This window comes from Phyllobates terribilis, unplaced genomic scaffold (assembly GCF_046119375.1).
Source record: "Phyllobates terribilis strain yellow unplaced genomic scaffold, ASM4611937v1 Scaffold_12__6_contigs__length_324123572, whole genome shotgun sequence".
Classification (NCBI taxonomy): domain Eukaryota; kingdom Metazoa; phylum Chordata; class Amphibia; order Anura; family Dendrobatidae; genus Phyllobates; species Phyllobates terribilis.
In genome coordinates this window covers 230834002-230853423 of record NW_027362772.1, presented here as the reverse complement: position 1 = coordinate 230853423, position 19422 = coordinate 230834002, and the positions used below count along the sequence as shown (strand labels likewise).

General features: G+C 44.5%; 1 protein-coding gene across 1 annotated transcript in view; it reads right to left on the bottom strand.

The window, feature by feature from the left end:
• GPR153 (G protein-coupled receptor 153) overlaps window positions 1–19422 on the bottom strand; it is a 169212-nt gene that overhangs the window by 24536 nt on the left and 125254 nt on the right. Inside the window, exon 4 of the mRNA XM_073656697.1 lies at window positions 1073–1262. Within this exon, the coding sequence (XP_073512798.1) occupies window positions 1073–1262 (190 nt within the window). The remainder of the gene's footprint in view (window positions 1–1072; window positions 1263–19422) is intronic.

Sequence of the window (19422 nt, the reverse complement as noted above, 5' to 3'; positions counted from 1 at the left end):
ATATCCATGACCACCACCTAAGAGCACCACCCATGAGTGCATCCATGACCGCTACCAAAGAGCACTCCTCCTGAGTAAAGACATGACTGCTACCTAAGAGCACTCTTCATGAGTACACACATGACCATCACCTAACAGCACTCCTCATGAGTACATCCATGACCATCACCTAAGAGTACCACCCATGAGTACATCCGTGACCATCACCTAAGAGTACCACCCATAAGTACATCTATGACCACCACATAAGAGCACTCCTCATGAGTACATTCATGACCATCACCTAAGAGTACCACCCATGAGTACATCCATGACCACCTCCTAACAGCACTCCTCATGAGTACATCCATGGCCATCACCTAAGAGTACCACCCATGAGTACATCCATGACCACCTCCTAACAGCACTCTTCATGAGTACATCCATGACCATCACCTAAGAGTACCACCCATGAGTACATCCATGACCACCTCCTAACAGCACTCCTCATGAGTACATCCATGGCCATCACCTAAGAGTACCACCCATGAGTACATCCATGACCATCACCTAAGAGTACCACCCATAAGTACATCTATGACCACCACATAAGAGCACTCCTCATGAGTACATTCATGACCATCACCTAAGAGCACCACCTGTGAGTACATCCATGACCACCACATAAGAGCACCACCCATCAGTACATCCATGACTACCTCTAAGAGTACCACCCATGAGTACATCCATAACCACCCCCTAAGAGCACCACCCATGAGTACACCCATGGCCACCACCCATGAGTATATCAAGGACTAAGAACACTACTCATAAGTACCATCCATGAGTACAGTATAAGAGCACCATATATGAGTACCATGCATGAGCAACACCAAAAAGCACCACCCATGAGTACCATCCATGAGCACCACCAAAGAACATCACCCAAGAGTATCAACTTTGATTTCTCAGCACCATCCAAGAAGTAAATACCCCAAATTAATGACATCAACAGGAATGCATGGTTGCAGCCATCCTACCAGAACCTTGGGGCGATCATTTTATTGATATCCTCCATTGCTTCGTTCCTCACCTTCATTTTCATCATCATTGGACATAATGGCTATACATTTATCCCAGACGGCTTTCACATCTGCTCGGTAGCGGTCACAGGCCCAGAGGAACATTGGCAGTAGAAGAGCTTGAACTACAGAACACCAGAGGACACCCAGGACCATCCATTCATCTGATTTGTCAAACTTCAGGCTGGCAAAACTTACAACCTGTGTATATAAGAAGACATATCAGTTAGACTTATAAAAAAGAATCCAATACTCCCAAGCAGGAGGAGGCGTCGCTGGGCGGGGAATAGAGCTGGAGTGACAGAGGCTTCAGATCTACAATAGATCTTCAGCCTCATTTGCATATCAATTCAACAGCTGATTCCTCAGTAAGGGAGGAAGGACTGGCCATGTAAAGGTATTGCTTATCATGTCTTTGAAAGAGCTACATGCGCAAAAAAAATATTTTAATGGGGGGTGGTGGGAGGGGGGGCGGGTGAAATTCTGCTAGATGTGACAAGCTCAGCTCTGCATCCTCTAATTCTACTCAGAGTTTGTATTTTTAGGATCTGTGCCAAATGTTTGATCCCTAGATAAAAAAAAGTTTTGATGTAATACTAGACTCAACCACAATAGGGCAGCGTTGGCTGTTTAGTTGCACCAGTCCTTCCATTCTTCAGTCCCTTCCCTGGGAGATTTACAAAATATCAGGTACAGAAGACAAATAAAACATATAACAATGCAAAAGTACTGGTCCGTGTGCAGTGCTGGAGATGGAGACGTCAATCTTGTACCATATCCATTTCAGAGATAAATGTGCATGTCATGTTTTATTAAAGGAGCCCCAGACCCCAGGTGGAAGTACACAGCGCTCCCGTTCTTCATGTCATCTGAGCTGCTCAACAAATGTTTGTAATGAACATAACTTTGGTGACTGCAGCCAAAAAGCAGAGCACCGAGCAGCCCGAAAGAGGATTGCTCCAAGGGATCTGGCTGGCAGCAGGGGCAGAGACCTCACTGTCCTGTCAATCAAATATATCACCTCCTTTTTTGTTTAAAACATAATATTCACTACACAGCCACCAAAAATTTCAAAATTATGCACTTATTAACCACTTCAGTACCAGAGGACTGCTCCATTTCCTTCATTACCAAGCCCATTTTGGTGGATTTTTTTTGTTTTTGTATCACAGCTGTCATCGCACTTTTGTCAGATATCCCAGGGCTAGGGGCTCCTTCCCTGCCCCTAAAGCTAGGGGTGCCCTAGCAACCCCAGCTCCCCTGATTTCTTCTGATGGTGAAGATGCTGGGGCCACGAGCCTAGCTGAGCTCCTGATGTAGCCCTTATCTGTCCCCTCCCCACCCAGGGAAGTGGGGAGTAGAAGTTTTTAAGAGTACACAAACCAGACTAACAAAGGAAGATGTACAGGGATAAATGAAAATACCAATCATACAAATATGCACTCACAAACAACTTAGTGCAACATCAGGAAGTAAAGTAAAAAACAAATAGGAGAGGATGAGGATAAGCACACAGACAAATAACCAAGCAACAGTCTTTAGAAAAACATTCCAAACGCCTCCTCAAACAACAAACACCTCCAACTCCAGAACCAGACAATATGAAACTAACACTGGCAATCTCAGATTGCCAGTGGCGAGTATATATAGGAGAAGGGAGTAGCCAACACTGAACAGCCGAGACCATCAAAGCAGGAAAGCTCCAGAGACTCTCAACTGAACAGATTAACCCCTGCACTGCTAGCAGAAACCTGCACTGTTTAATATGATGGTGAAGTGCTTCAAATGAGTGCAGGAGTAGGAGAAATCAGACACCACGGTCTTTTAGCCCTTCTCTGTCGTGGTAAACCCATGACAACAGCTTTCAGGAAGCTGTAACATTTTGCACTTTCCATTCATGCAGTTGGATGAAGGCTCTTTTTTGTGCGATGAGTTGTTTTGTTTATTAGCACTATTTTGGGAAACATATAACTTATTGATTTACTTTTATTAAAAGGAACCTTACAGTTGATTCCAACAGCCTACAGCGGTCCGGCAGGGTACCAGGGTCTAGTATTAATAGATCTACGTAGCAGATTTCTGACTTCTATAACTCCGGCTGCATTTACTGGGGAAGCAAAACTGCATATACGTTTAAGATGGCCATATTGAAGGCAAGGGGAGCTGGAGCAATTTGTATGCTGTCAGCTCCCCCTAGTGGTGGGTGCAAGCAACTACTATAGCAAATTAGTGACGGGTCTCCTGCCTACTTGGACCCAAGCAATTATGCCCCCTGCCTCCTATGGTAGGTATGCCATTTGCTAGCAATTATAAGATTTACGCAATATTTTTTTCAGGCACAATAAGCATGATTTTTTAAATAGTTTTTTAAATAGTTTCCCCAACGTTTGTAAATATAGTGCCCCCCACACCCCCCCACAATGTCCTGAACTTATTGGTCAGATGAATTGGAATTATTAGTCTAATTATAGAGAGCACAGTAATGAAGACTAGATAAGAACTTCAGTATTGGTAGTGTCCATTGTTGGGCGTTCTCCTGTTGCCCCTACATGCAATGTGAAGGTATCTTACAGGGTAACTAAACTTTCTTCCTGATATTACATATGTTGCAGGCACCTGCAGATCAGTGGGGGTTTGGGTCTTGAGAATTCTAAAGGCAGCTTTGTATGTGACTGGAGTATCGGCCTTAATAAATGGTGTGAAATGAAGACTAATCTCCCAGATTTACGACTCTGCCAATAGTGTGACTTTTCGAGTTATTCCTGTATTTGGTTTTTAAAGGTTACCAGCAGCGTCTTATTCGCAGGCTGCTACATCTTAGGATAAATTTTACATTAATCTTTCATTCTATATTAAATTACGAGCTGCGAGAGCTTCAAATGACAAGTAACCAAAAATAAATGTGATCAGAGATCAACGTTATACATCATTTCAGTATCTTATTGATCCCTTTACCTACAGAAAGGGGAGTTTCACCGGCCGAGCAGCGGCAATGTGTCAGCCATTATTACTATATCTTTTTATTCAGCTTTGGCCCTTGTTCTGTAAGGGACACTTAAAGTCTTATCTGCCATTTTTTCCCCTCTTAAACGATCCTAGATTAAAGTCTGCCCAGAATTCAGTGTAAATCCTAACACGAGCCGCTCCAGAGAGAGGGAGCTACAGCAGGGTTTATGTATTTTTCTCAAACCTGGGTGACTGTGTGACACAGCGACATTTCCATTAGTCGCTAAACCCGGCAATATATATTTTTCTTGACTATGCCAAATTTCAAAAACCCCTCTCATGGCATCACTACTCAGGGTTGTCAACTTACTTTTAATTTTTTTGGAGGGACAATTTGTTCTAAAACTATGAACAGCTAATAGTTTTTGCGAACACATTGGAAAGCCCCCCAAAAAAATCATTCATTAAGATTTTAAGGTATATATGGCTACAGCCTCTAATATCTGATATGAAGACATTAGCTGCATTCATTGTGAACTATAAAGTGATACAAATTACAGTCTAAATAATCCGTACAAGCTTCTCCAAAATTTCGGACACATCAAAAGATTTTATGGTATAGGGAAAAAGTGAGTCCAGGAGTTTCTGGCTGGTTGGCATCCCTGGCACTGCTTTGTTTTAGTTATTTACATCACTGAGGATCTTGTGGTTTTACGTCATTTTTTTATTACTATTGAATTTGATGGACAGTTTAACGAATGCAATACCTGGAATAATCTTAGAACAGACCAGGGCAAAGTGCGGACCACAGGACACATCTGGCCTTTTTGCTATTCCTTTCTAGCAAACAGACCTGGATAAGAAAAGGGCTGGAAACAGTGGCCTATGGGCAGCATGCGGCTGCCTTCACCCCTCCCCAACCCCATAAAGATGCAGATACCATCATACTGAGCTTGGGGCTACAGGGGACATCATACTACATGAGGGGGCTGTGGTGTTCATTATACTGTCTGTGGAAGGCTGTGGGGTTTGTCACACTACAAGGAAGGCTGTAAAGGACATCATACTGTATGAGGGAGCTGTGGTGGCCATTCTACTGTGTGTGGAAGGCTGTGTAGGAACACAATACTGTTTGAGCTGATGTTTTGAGCTGATATGCAGGCAATTAAACTGTGTTGAGGGCTGTGGGCAGGGCTGGACTGGCCATCTGGCAATTCTGACAAATGCCAGATGGGCTGGTCCGGTTGTGGGCCGCATTGTCTGCTGTGCTGGTAACAGTATCTGCATCCTCAGGGTGCAGATACTGTTGATAGTTGAGACGGTGCATCGAAGGCGGGGGCAGCATGGGCCTTTGTGCTTTCAAATGCCAGGGCTGAATTTCACTTCCAGTCCATCCCTGGCTGTGGGGGCTATCATACTGTGTGGCAGGACTGTGGGGGCCATCATACTGTATGTGGGGCTAGCGGTCCTTACCTGTGTAAGGGCTGTGGTGACAGCCTACGTTTTGGGGAGTTGTGTGTAAAGTCATGCTTTGTGTGGGGGCTATAGGGGCATCATACTGTGTTGGCAGGCTGTGGGGACATCATACTGTGTATAGGGAGCTGTGAGACGATCATTCTGTGTTGGGGACTGTGGTGGATTAGTTAATATTAATATTGAGCAGAATGAATATCAGCTTTTGTTTCTGCCCTCCATAGCACTCATGGTCTCCCATGTGACTCCTCAGTAAAATTAATTGCCCATTCCTGTCTTAGAAGCATCAGCAGTCTGTAAAGGAGACAAAACACCCTTCGGGACTTAAAAAGGAGTGTACAGGTAAGTTTGTTGGGTTAAAGTAGAGAAGACTGGGGGGTGGAGGAAGGGCAAAGCAAAGATAAAAATGGGCACCCTATTAAAGCTCCAGATTTTATGATCCAGAATATAAGGCCCTGTCTTTTTTTTTGTTCTCCATGCTCATCTGTGACCATCCAAGAGGATCCTCATCTCTTGGCGAGAATGGAGAGCATCTGTAAAAAGCATCTCTGATCGTGAAGTACCTGACTTGTGCCAATAAGTGGCCACATCAGCAGTGTGCTGAACTACTGGCACGTGACTGATTTGCTGCAGCGGTCACATGCAGTTGGCATTTAAAGAAAGACTGGTAACACTGCACGAGGGTCAGTGCTGGATCAATGGACAAGAAAATAGGTGAATGCTGTTACTTTTAATTTGGAAACTGGATAACCCCTTAAAGTCACTGGGGATGCCAGTAGAGGGAGAATTTGTTAACAGCTTTTTTTCAAGAGATCTTCCTAATAATACAGTATTCGAACCCGTTCTAATTGGATGCCCAGGCATGCAAAGCGATAGTTATCATCATCATCATCATCGATCCTCATATGGGCATTTCACTTTAGCAATGAGTTACAGATGGGATATAGAAAAGGCAAAAAACATTTGAAAAAGGATTGTAAAAAATGGACATTTCCTTTAAGGCAGAACAAGTTGTAATACTGATTTGTGGCACTAGATGGCATTTTCACTTGAAGCCTATGAATGATGTGATCAGATAAATGTGTAAAGTATCTTTCTTCATAGATGTTTTGCTTTAAAGAGTCTCTCTGGGTTAAGGTGAATGCACTCTTCATCTGCTTCAGAACTGGATGAGGTTTAATGTCTCTTTTATCAATCTAGTTATTGGTAAGAATCTTTATATTATAAGTTTGAAAAATCCTGACTGTAAAGTTTTGAATGAACTTTTCACCTTGACATTTTTATCTTAGCAGCCGCATTAAATCTATGTATAGGTTTAAAGACCTGACAGAAAAGGGGAAGACTTCTCTAGAACATTACAGGGAGAGCGCTGAACTTTTGTAGAAAGTGAATGGAAGAAAACAGAAGAATTGCGATAATATTCAGATCTGCTCCAATTACATAGAATCTTATGTTAAACATTTCGCTGACGATCTTGCTTTTTTGATGGAGAATGTGACAGATTATCTTTCTATGCATCTGATATTATTATCTTTAAAAAATGGATTTTGAAGTTTTGGATATAATATTAATGAATATTCCCAGCAATATATAAACCATTTTTAAGAAATGTCAACTGATATAGATCCCATGACATTGAAAAACTCAGAGGCTTTAATAGTGGCAGCAACAGTGCCCCCATAACAGTGACAGCAAGAAAAAGTCATAACTGTGAGAGCTGCAGCACCGCCATACCAGTGATGGCCACAGACTCTCATAACAATGACAGGCACAAAGCTCCATAACTGTGAGAGCTGCACCACCGCCATACCAGTGATGGCCGAAGATGCTCATAACAATGACAGGCACAAAGCTCCATAACAGTGACAGGCACAAAGCTCCATAACAGTGACAGGCACAAAGCTCCATAACAGTGACAGGCACAAAACTCCATAAGTGACAGGCACAAAGCTCCATAACAGTGACAGGCACAGATCTCCATAACAGTGACAGGCACAAAGCTCCATAACAGTGACAGGCACAAAGCTCCATAACCGTGACAGGCACAAAGCTCCATAACAGTGACAGGCACAAAGCTCCATAACTGTGAGAGCTGCAGCACCGCCATACCAGTGATGGCCAAAGACGCTCATAACAATGACAGGCACAAAGCTCCATAACCGTGACAGGCACAAAGCTCCATAACAGTGACAGATACAAAGCTCCATAACTGTGAGAGCTGCAGCACCACCATACCAGTGATGTCCATAGACGCTCACAACAATGACAGGCACAAAGCTCCATAACCGTGACAGGCACAAAGCTCCATAACTGTGAGAGCTGCAGCACCGCCATACCAGTGATGGCCAAAGACGCTCATAACAATGACAGGCACAAAGCTCCATAAAAGTGACAGGCACAAAGCTCCATAACAGTGACAGGCACAAAGTTCCATAACCGTGACAGGCACAAAGCTCCATAACAGTGACAGATACAAAGCTCCATAACTGTGAGAGCTGCAGCACCACCATACCAGTGATGTCCATAGACGCTCACAACAATGACAGGCACAAAGCTCCATAACAGTGACAGGCACAAAGCTCCATAACCGTGACAGGCACAAAGCTCCATAACCGTGACAGGCACAAAGCTCCATAACTGTGAGAGCTGCAGCACCGCCATACCAGTGATGGCCAAAGACGCTCATAACAATGACAGGCACAAAGCTCCATAAAAGTGACAGGCACAAAGCTCCATAACAGTGACAGTCACAAAGCTCCATAACTGTGACAGGCAGAGATCTCCATAACAGTGACAGGCACAAACCTCCATAACAGTGACAGGCACAAAGCTCCATAACAGTGACAGGCACAAAGCTCCATAACCGTGACAGGCACAAAGCTCCTTAACAGTGACAGATACAAAGCTCCATAACTGTGAAAGCTGCAGCACCGCCATACCAGTGATGGCCATAGACGCTCACAACAATGACAGGCACAAAGCTCCATAACCGTGACAGGCACAAAGCTCCATAACAGTGACAGACACAAAGCTCCATAACTGTGAGAGCTGCAGCACCGCCATACCAGTGATGGCCAAAGACGCTCATAACAATGACAGGCACAAAGCTCCATGACAGTGACAGGCACAAAGCTCCATAACAGTGACAGGCACAAAGCTCCATAACCGTGACAGGCACAAAGCTCCATAACAGTGACAGGCACAAAGCTCCATAACAGTGACAGGCACAAAGCTCCATAACAGTGACAGGCACAAAGCTCCATAATGATGATAGGCGCAAAGCTCCATAACCATGATAGGCACAAAGCTCCATAACCGTGACAGGCACAAAGCTCCATAACAATGAAAGTCACAAAGCTCCATAACAGTGACAGGCACAAAACTCCATAAGTGACAGGCATAAAGCTCCATAACAGTGACAGGCACAAAGCTCCATAACAATAACAGGCACAGACCTCCATATCAGTGACAAGCACAAAGCTCTATAACAGTGAGAAGAACAGATGTTCATAACAATGACAGGGAAAAACCTCCATTACAATAACAGGCACAGATATCCACAACAGTGACAGGGATTCAGCTCCATAACAGTGACAGGCAGAAAACTCCATAACAATGACAGGCATAAAGCTCCATAACAGTGACAGTCACAAAGCTCTATAACAGTGACAGGCATAAAGCTCCATAAGAGAGACAGGCACAAAGCTCCATAAGTGACAGGCACAGATCTCCATAACAGTGACAGGCACAGATCTCCATAATAGTGACAGGTACAAAGCTCCATAACAGTGACAGGCACAAAGCTCCATAACAGTGACAGGCACAGATCTCCATAACAGTGACAGGCAAAAATCTCCATAACAGTGACAGGCACAAAGCTCCATAATAGTGACAGCCACAAAGCTCCATAACGATAACAGGCACAGACCTCCATATCAGTGACAAGCAAAAAGCTCTATAACAGTGAGAAGAGCAAATGTTCATAACAGTGACAGGGACAAACCTCCATAACAATAAAAGGCACAGATTTCCACAACAGTGACAGGCATACAGCTCCATAACAGTGACAGGCACAAAAGTCTATAACAATGACAGGCATAAAGCTCCATAACAGTGACAGGCATAAAGCTCCATAACAGTGACAGGCACAAAGCTACATAACAGTGACAGTCACAAAGCTCCATAACAGTGACAGGCTCAAAACTCCATAACAATGACAGGCATAAAGCTCCATAACAGTGACAGGCACAAAGCTCCATAACAGTGACAGGCATAAAGCTCCATAACAGAGACAGGCACAAAGCTCCATAAGTGACAGGCACAGATCTCCATAACAGTGACAGGCACAAAGCTCCATATCAGTGACAGGCACAAAGCTCCATAACAGTGACAGGCACAAAGCTCCATAACAGTGACAGGCACAAAGTTCCATAAAAGTGACAGGCACAAAGCTCCATAACAGTGACAGTCACAAAGCTCCATAACAGTGACAGGCATAAAGCTCCATAACAGAGACAGGCACAAAGCTCCATAAGTGACAGGCACAGATCTCCATAACAGTGACAGGCACAGATCTCCATAACAGTGACAGGCAAAAATCTCCATAACAGTGACAGGCACAAAGCTCCATAACGATGACAGGCGCAAAGCTCCATAACAGTGACAGGCACAAAGCTCCATAACAATAACAGGCACATACCTCCATATCAGTGACAGGCACAAAGCTCCATGACAGTGACAGGCACAAAGCTCTATAACAGTGAGAAGAACAAATGTTCATAACAGTGACAGGGACAAACCTCCATAACAATAAAAGGCACAGATCTCCAAAACAGTGACAGCCATACAGCTCCATAACAGTGACAGGCACAAAACTCTATAACAATGACAGGCATAAAGCTCCATAACAGTGACAGGCATAAAGCTCCATAACAGTGACAGGCACAAAGCTGTATAACAGTGACAGGCACAAAGCTCCATAACAGTGACAGGCACAAAACTCCTTAACAATGACAGGCACAAAACTCCATAACAATGACAGGCATAAAGCTCCATAACAGTGACAGGCACAAAGCTCCATAACAGTGACAGGCATAAAGCTCCATAACAGAGACAGGCACAAAGCTCCATAAGTGACAGGCACAGATCTCCATAACAGTGACAGGCACAAAGCTCCATATCAGTGACAGGCACAAAGCTCCATAACAGTGACAGGCACAAAGCTCCATAACAGTGACAGGCACAAAGCTCCATAACCATGACAGGCACAAAGCTCCATAACCATTTCAGGCACAAAGCTCCATAACCGTGACAGGCACAAAGCTCCATAACAGAGACAGGCACAAAGCTCCATAAGTGACAGGCACAGATCTCCATAACAGTGACAGGCACAGATCTCCATAACAGTGACAGGCACAAAGCTCCATAACAGTGACAGGCACAAAGCTCCATAACAGTGACAGGCACAGATCTCCATAACAGCGACAGGCAAAAATCTCCATAACAGTGACAGGCACAAAGCTCCATAACGATGACAGACGCAAAGCTCCATAACAGTGACAGGCACAAAGCTCCATAACAATAACAGGCACAGACCTCCATATCAGTGACAAGCACAAAGCTCTATAACAGTGAGAAGAACAAATGTTCACAACAGTGACAGGGACAAACCTCCATAACAATAAAAGGCACAGATCTCCACAACAGTGACAGGCATACAGCTCCATAACAGTGACAGGCACAAAACTCTATAACAATGACAGGCATAAAGCTCCATAACAGTGACAGGCATAAAGCTCCATAACAGTGACAGGCACAAAGCTACATAACAGTGACAGTCACAAAGCTCCATAACAGTGACAGGCTCAAAACTCCATAACAATGACAGGCATAAAGCTCCATAACAGTGACAGGCACAAAGCTCCATAACAGTGACAGGCATAAAGCTCCATAACAGGGACAGGCACAAAGCTCCATAAGTGACAGGCACAGATCTCCATAACAGTGACAGGCACAAAGCTCCATATCACTGACAGGCACAAAGCTCCATAACAGTGACAGGCACAAAGCTCCATAACAGTGACAGGCACAAAGCTCCATAAAAGTGACAGGCACAAAGCTCCATAACAGTGACAGTCACAAAGCTCCATAACAGTGACAGGCATAAAGCTCCATAACAGAGACAGGCACAAAGCTCCATAAGTGACAGGCACAGATCTCCATAACAGTGACAGGCACAGATCTCCATAACAGTGACAGGCAAAAATCTCCATAACAGTGACAGGCACAAAGCTCCATAACGATGACAGGCGCAAAGGTCCATAACAGTGACAGACACAAAGCTCCATAACAATAACAGGCAGAGATCTCCACAACAGTGACAGCCATACAGCTCCATAACAGTGACAGGCACAAAACTCTATAACAATGACAGGCATAAAGCTCCATAACAGTGACAGGCATAAAGCTCCATAACAGTGACAGGCACAAAGCTGTATAACAGTGACAGGCACAAAGCTCCATAACAGTGACAGGCACAAAACTCCATAACAATGACAGGCATAAAGCTCCATAACAGTGACAGGCACAAAGCTCCATAACAGTGACAGGCATAAAGCTCCATAACAGAGACAGGCACAAAGCTCCATAAGTGACAGGCACAGATCTCCATAACAGTGACAGGCACAAAGCTCCATATCAGTGACAGGCACAAAGCTCCATAACAGTGACAGGCACAAAGCTCCATAACAGTGACAGGCACAAAGCTCCATAACCATGACAGGCACAAAGCTCCATAACCATTTCAGGCACAAAGCTCCATAACCCTGACAGGCACAAAGCTCCATAACAGAGACAGGCACAAAGCTCCATAAGTGACAGGCACAGATCTCCATAACAGTGACAGGCACAGATCTCCATAACAGTGACAGGCACAAAGCTCCATAACAGTGACAGACACAGATCTCCATAACAGTGACAGGCACAGATCTCCATAACAGTGACAGGCAAAAATCTCCATAACAGTGACAGGCACAAAGCTCCATAACGATGACAGGCGCAAAGCTCCATAACAGTGACAGGCACAAAGCTCCATAACAATAACAGGCACAGACCTCCATATCAGTGACAAGCACAAAGCTCTATAACAGTGAGAAGAACAAATGTTCATAACAGTGACAGGGACAAACCTCCATAACAATAAAAGGCACAGATCTCCACAACAGTGACAGGCATACAGCTCCATAACAGTGACAGGCACAAAACTCTATAACAATGACAGGCATAAAGCTCCATAACAGTGACAGGCATAAAGCTCCATAACAGTGACAGGCACAAAGCTACATAACAGTGACAGTCACAAAGCTCCATAACAGTGACAGGCTCAAAACTCCATAACAATGACAGGCATAAAGCTCCATAACAGTGACAGGCACAAAGCTCCATAACAGTGACAGGCATAAAGCTCCATAACAGAGACAGGCACAAGGCTCCATAAGTGACAGGCACAGATCTCCATAACAGTGACAGGCACAAAGCTCCATATCACTGACAGGCACAAAGCTCCATAACAGTGACAGGCACAAAGCTCCATAACAGTGACAGGCACAAAGCTCCATAAAAGTGACAGGCACAAAGCTCCATGACAGTGACAGTCACAAAGCTCCATAACAGTGACAGGCATAAAGCTCCATAACAGAGACAGGCACAAAGCTCCATAAGTGACAGGCACAGATCTCCATAACAGTGACAGGCACAGATCTCCATAACAGTGACAGGCAAAAATCTCCATAACAGTGACAGGCACAAAGCTCCATAACGATGACAGGCGCAAAGGTCCATAACAGTGACAGGCACAAAGCTCCATAACAATAACAGGCACAGATCTCCACAACAGTGACAGCCATACAGCTCCATAACAGTGACAGGCACAAAACTCTATAACAATGACAGGCATAAAGCTCCATAACAGTGACAGGCATAAAGCTCCATAACAGTGACAGGCACAAAGCTGTATAACAGTGACAGGCACAAAGCTCCATAACAGTGACAGGCACAAAACTCCATAACAATGACAGGCATAAAGCTCCATAACAGTGACAGGCACAAAGCTCCATAACAGTGACAGGCATAAAGCTCCATAACAGAGACAGGCACAAAGCTCCATAAGTGACAGGCACAGATCTCCATAACAGTGACAGGCACAAAGCTCCATATCAGTGACAGGCACAAAGCTCCATAACAGTGACAGGCACAAAGCTCCATAACAGTGACAGGCACAAAGCTCCATAACCATGACAGGCACAAAGCTCCATAACCATTTCAGGCACAAAGCTCCATAACCCTGACAGGCACAAAGCTCCATAACAGAGACAGGCACAAAGCTCCATAAGTGACAGGCACAGATCTCCATAACAGTGACAGGCACAGATCTCCATAACAGTGACAGGCACAAACCTCCATAACAGTGACAGGCACAGATCTCCATAACAGTGACAGGCACAGATCTCCATAACAGTGACAGGCAAAAATCTCCATAACAGTGACAGGCACAAAGCTCCATAACGATGACAGGCGCAAAGCTCCATAACAGTGACAGGCACAAAGCTCCATAACAATCACAGGCACAGACCTCCATATCAGTGACAAGCACAAAGCTCTATAACAGTGAGAAGAACAAATGTTCATAACAGTGACAGGGACAAACCTCCATAACAATAAAAGGCACAGATCTCCACAACAGTGACAGGCGTACAGCTCCATAACAGTGACAGGCACAAAACTCTATAACAATGACAGACATAAAGCTCCATAACAGTGACAGGCATAAAGCTCCATAACAGTGACAGGCACAAAGCTGTATAACAGTGACAGGCACAAAGCTCCATAACAGTGACAGGCACAAAACTCCATAACAATGACAGGCATAAAGCTCCATAACAGTGACAGGCATAAAGCTCCATAACAGAGACAGGCACAAAGCTCCATAAGTGACAGGCACAGATCTCCATAACAGTGACAGGCACAGATCTCCATAACAGTGACAGGCAAAAATCTCCATAACAGTGACAGGCACAAAGCTCCATAACGATGACAGGCGCAAAGCTCCATAACAGTGACAGGCACAAAGCTCCATAACAATAACAGGCACATACCTCCATATCAGTGACAGGCACAAAGCTCCATGACAGTGACAGGCACAAAGCTCTATAACAGTGAGAAGAACAAATGTTCATAACAGTGACAGGGACAAACCTCCATAACAATAAAAGGCACAGATCTCCAAAACAGTGACAGCCATACAGCTCCATAACAGTGACAGGCACAAAACTCTATAACAATGACAGGCATAAAGCTCCATAACAGTGACAGGCATAAAGCTCCATAACAGTGACAGGCATAAAGCTCCATAACAGAGACAGACACAAAGTTCCATAACAGTGACAGGCACAAAACTCCATAACAGTGACAGGCACAAAGCTGTATAACAGTGACAGGCACAAAGCTCCATAACAGTGACAGGCACAAAACTCCATAACAATGACAGGCACAAAACTCCATAACAATGACAGGCATAAAGCTCCATAACAGTGACAGGCACAAAGCTCCATAACAGTGACAGGCATAAAGCTCCATAACAGAGACAAGCACAAAGCTCCATAAGTGACAGGCACAGATCTCCATAACAGTGACAGGCACAAAGCTCCATATCAGTGACAGGCACAAAGCTCCATAACAGTGACAGGCACAAAGCTCCATAACAGTGACAGGCACAAAGCTCCATAACCATGACAGGCACAAAGCTCCATAACCATTTCAGGCACAAAGCTCCATAACCGTGACAGGCACAAAGCTCCATAACAGAGACAGGCACAAAGCTCCATAAGTGACAGGCACAGATCTCCATAACAGTGACAGGCACAGATCTCCATAACAGTGACAGGCACAAAGCTCCATAACAGTGACAGGCACAAAGCTCCATAACAGTGACAGGCACAGATCTCCATAACAGTGACAGGCAAAAATCTCCATAACAGTGACAGGCACAAAGCTCCATAACGATGACAGGCGCAAAGCTCCATAACAGTGACAGGCACAAAGCTCCATAACAATAACAGGCACAGACCTCCAAATCAGTGACAAGCACAAAGCTCTATAACAGTGAGAAGAACAAATGTTCATAACAGTGACAGGGACAAACCTCCATAACAATAAAAGGCACAGATCTCCACAACAGTGACAGGCATACAGCTCCATAACAGTGACAGGCACAAAACTCTATAACAATGACAGACATAAAGCTCCATAACAGTGACAGGCATAAAGCTCCATAACAGTGACAGGCACAAAGCTACATAACAGTGACAGTCACAAAGCTCCATAACAGTGACAGGCTCAAAACTCCATAACAATGACAGGCATAAAGCTCCATAACAGTGACAGGCATAAAGCTCCATAACAGAGACAGGCACAAAGCTCCATAAGTGACAGGCACAGATCTCCATAACAGTGACAGGCACAGATCTCCATAACAGTGACAGGCAAAAATCTCCATAACAGTGACAGGCACAAAGCTCCATAACGATGACAGGCGCAAAGCTCCATAACAATAACAGGCACATACCTCCATATCAGTGACAGGCACAAAGCTCCATGACAGTGACAGGCACAAAGCTCTATAACAGTGAGAAGAACAAATGTTCATAACAGTGACAGGGACAAACCTCCATAACAATAAAAGGCACAGATCTCCAAAACAGTGACAGCCATACAGCTCCATAACAGTGACAGGCACAAAACTCTATAACAATGACAGGCATAAAGCTCCATAACAGTGACAGGCATAAAGCTCCATAACAGTGACAGGCACAAAGCTGTATAACAGTGACAGGCACAAAGCTCCATAACAGTGACAGGCACAAAACTCCATAACAATGACAGGCACAAAACTCCATAACAATGACAGGCATAAAGCTCCATAACAGTGACAGGCACAAAGCTCCATAACAGTGACAGGCATAAAGCTCCATAACAGAGACAGGCACAAAGCTCCATAAGTGACAGGCACAGATCTCCATAACAGTGACAGGCACAAAGCTCCATATCAGTGACAGGCACAAAGCTCCATAACAGTGACAGGCACAAAGCTCCATAACAGTGACAGGCACAAAGCTCCATAACCATGACAGGCACAAAGCTCCATAACCATTTCAGGCACAAAGCTCCATAACCGTGACAGGCACAAAGCTCCATAACAGAGACAGGCACAAAGCTCCATAAGTGACAGGCACAGATCTACATAACAGTGACAGGCACAGATCTCCATAACAGTGACAGGCACAAAGCTCCATAACAGTGACAGGCACAAAGCTCCATAACAGTGACAGGCACAGATCTCCATAACAGTGACAGGCAAAAATCTCCATAACAGTGACAGGCACAAAGCTCCATAACGATGACAGGCGCAAAGCTCCATAACAGTGACAGGCACAAAGCTCCATAACAATAACAGGCACAGACCTCCATATCAGTGACAAGCACAAAGCTCTATAACAGTGAGAAGAACAAATGTTCATAACAGTGACAGGGACAAACCTCCATAACAATAAAAGGCACAGATCTCCACAACAGTGACAGGCATACAGCTCCATAACAGTGACAGGCACAAAACTCTATAACAATGACAGGCATAAAGCTCCATAACAGTGACAGGCATAAAGCTCCATAACAGTGACAGGCACAAAGCTACATAACAGTGACAGTCACAAAGCTCCATAACAGTGACAGGCTCAAAACTCCATAACAATGACAGGCATAAAGCTCCATAACAGTGACAGGCACAAAGCTCCATAACAGTGACAGGCATAAAGCTCCATAACAGAGACAGGCACAAAGCTCCATAAGTGACAGGCACAGATCTCCATAACAGTGACAGGCACAAAGCTCCATATCACTGACAGGCACAAAGCTCCATAACAGTGACAGGCACAAAGCTCCATAACAGTGACAGGCACAAAGCTCCATAACAGTGACAGTCACAAAGCTCCATAACAGTGACAGGCAAAAATCTCCATAACAGTGACAGGCACAAAGCTCCATAACGATGACAGGCGCAAAGCTCCATAACAGTGACAGGCACAAAGCTCCATAACAATAACAGGCACAGACCTCCAAATCAGTGACAAGCACAAAGCTCTATAACAGTGAGAAGAACAAATGTTCATAACAGTGACAGGGACAAACCTCCATAACAATAAAAGGCACAGATCTCCACAACAGTGACAGGCATACAGCTCCATAACAGTGACAGGCACAAAACTCTATAACAATGACAGGCATAAAGCTCCATAACAGTGACAGGCATAAAGCTCCATAACAGTGACAGGCACAAAGCTACATAACAGTGACAGTCACAAAGCTCCATAACAGTGACAGGCTCAAAACTCCATAACAATGACAGGCATAAAGCTCCATAACAGTGACAGGCATAAAGCTCCATAACAGAGACAGGCACAAAGCTCCATAAGTGACAGGCACAGATCTCCATAACAGTGACAGGCACAGATCTCCATAACAGTGACAGGCAAAAATCTCCATAACAGTGACAGGCACAAAGCTCCATAACGATGACAGGCGCAAAGCTCCATAACAGTGACAGGCACAAAGCTCCATAACAATAACAGGCACATACCTCCATATCAGTGACAGGCACAAAGCTCCATGACAGTGACAGGCACAAAGCTCTATAACAGTGAGAAGAACAAATGTTCATAACAGTGACAGGGACAAACCTCCATAACAATAAAAGGCACAGATCTCCAAAACAGTGACAGCCATACAGCTCCATAACAGTGACAGGCACAAAACTCTATAACAATGACAGGCATAAAGCTCCATAACAGTGACAGGCATAAAGCTCCATAACAGTGACAGGCACAAAGCTGTATAACAGTGACAGGCACAAAGCTCCATAACAGTGACAGGCACAAAACTCCATAACAATGACAGGCACAAAACTCCATAACAATGACAGGCATAAAGCTCCATAACAGTGACAGGCACAAAGCTCCATAACAGTGACAGGCATAAAGCTCCATAACAGAGACAGGCACAAAGCTCCATAAGTGACAGGCACAGATCTCCATAACAGTGACAGGCACAAAGCTCCATATCAGTGACAGGCACAAAGCTCCATAACAGTGACAGGCACAAAGCTCCATAACAGTGACAGGCACAAAGCTCCATAACCATGACAGGCACAAAGCTCCATAACCATTTCAGGCACAAAGCTCCATAACCGTGACAGGCACAAAGCTCCATAACAGAGACAGGCACAAAGCTCCATAAGTGACAGGCACAGATCTCCATAACAGTGACAGGCACAGATCTCCATAACAGTGACAGGCAAAAATCTCCATAACAGTGACAGGCACAAAGCTCCATAACGATGACAGGCGCAAAGCTCCATAACAGTGACAGGCACAAAGCTCCATAACAATAACAGGCACAGACCTCCATATCAGTGACAAGCACAAAGCTCTATAACAGTGAGAAGAACAAATGTTCATAACAGTGACAGGGACAAACCTCCATAACAATAAAAGGCACAGATCTCCACAACAGTGACAGGCATACAGCTCCATAACAGTGACAGGCACAAAACTCTATAACAATGACAGGCATAAAGCTCCATAACAGTGACAGGCATAAAGCTCCATAACAGTGACAGGCACAAAGCTACATAACAGTGACAGTCACAAAGCTCCATAACAGTGACAGGCTCAAAACTCCATAACAATGACAGGCATAAAGCTCCATAACAGTGACAGGCACAAAGCTCCATAACAGTGACAGGCATAAAGCTCCATAACAGAGACAGGCACAAAGCTCCATAAGTGACAGGCACAGATCTCCATAACAGTGACAGGCACAAAGCTCCATATCA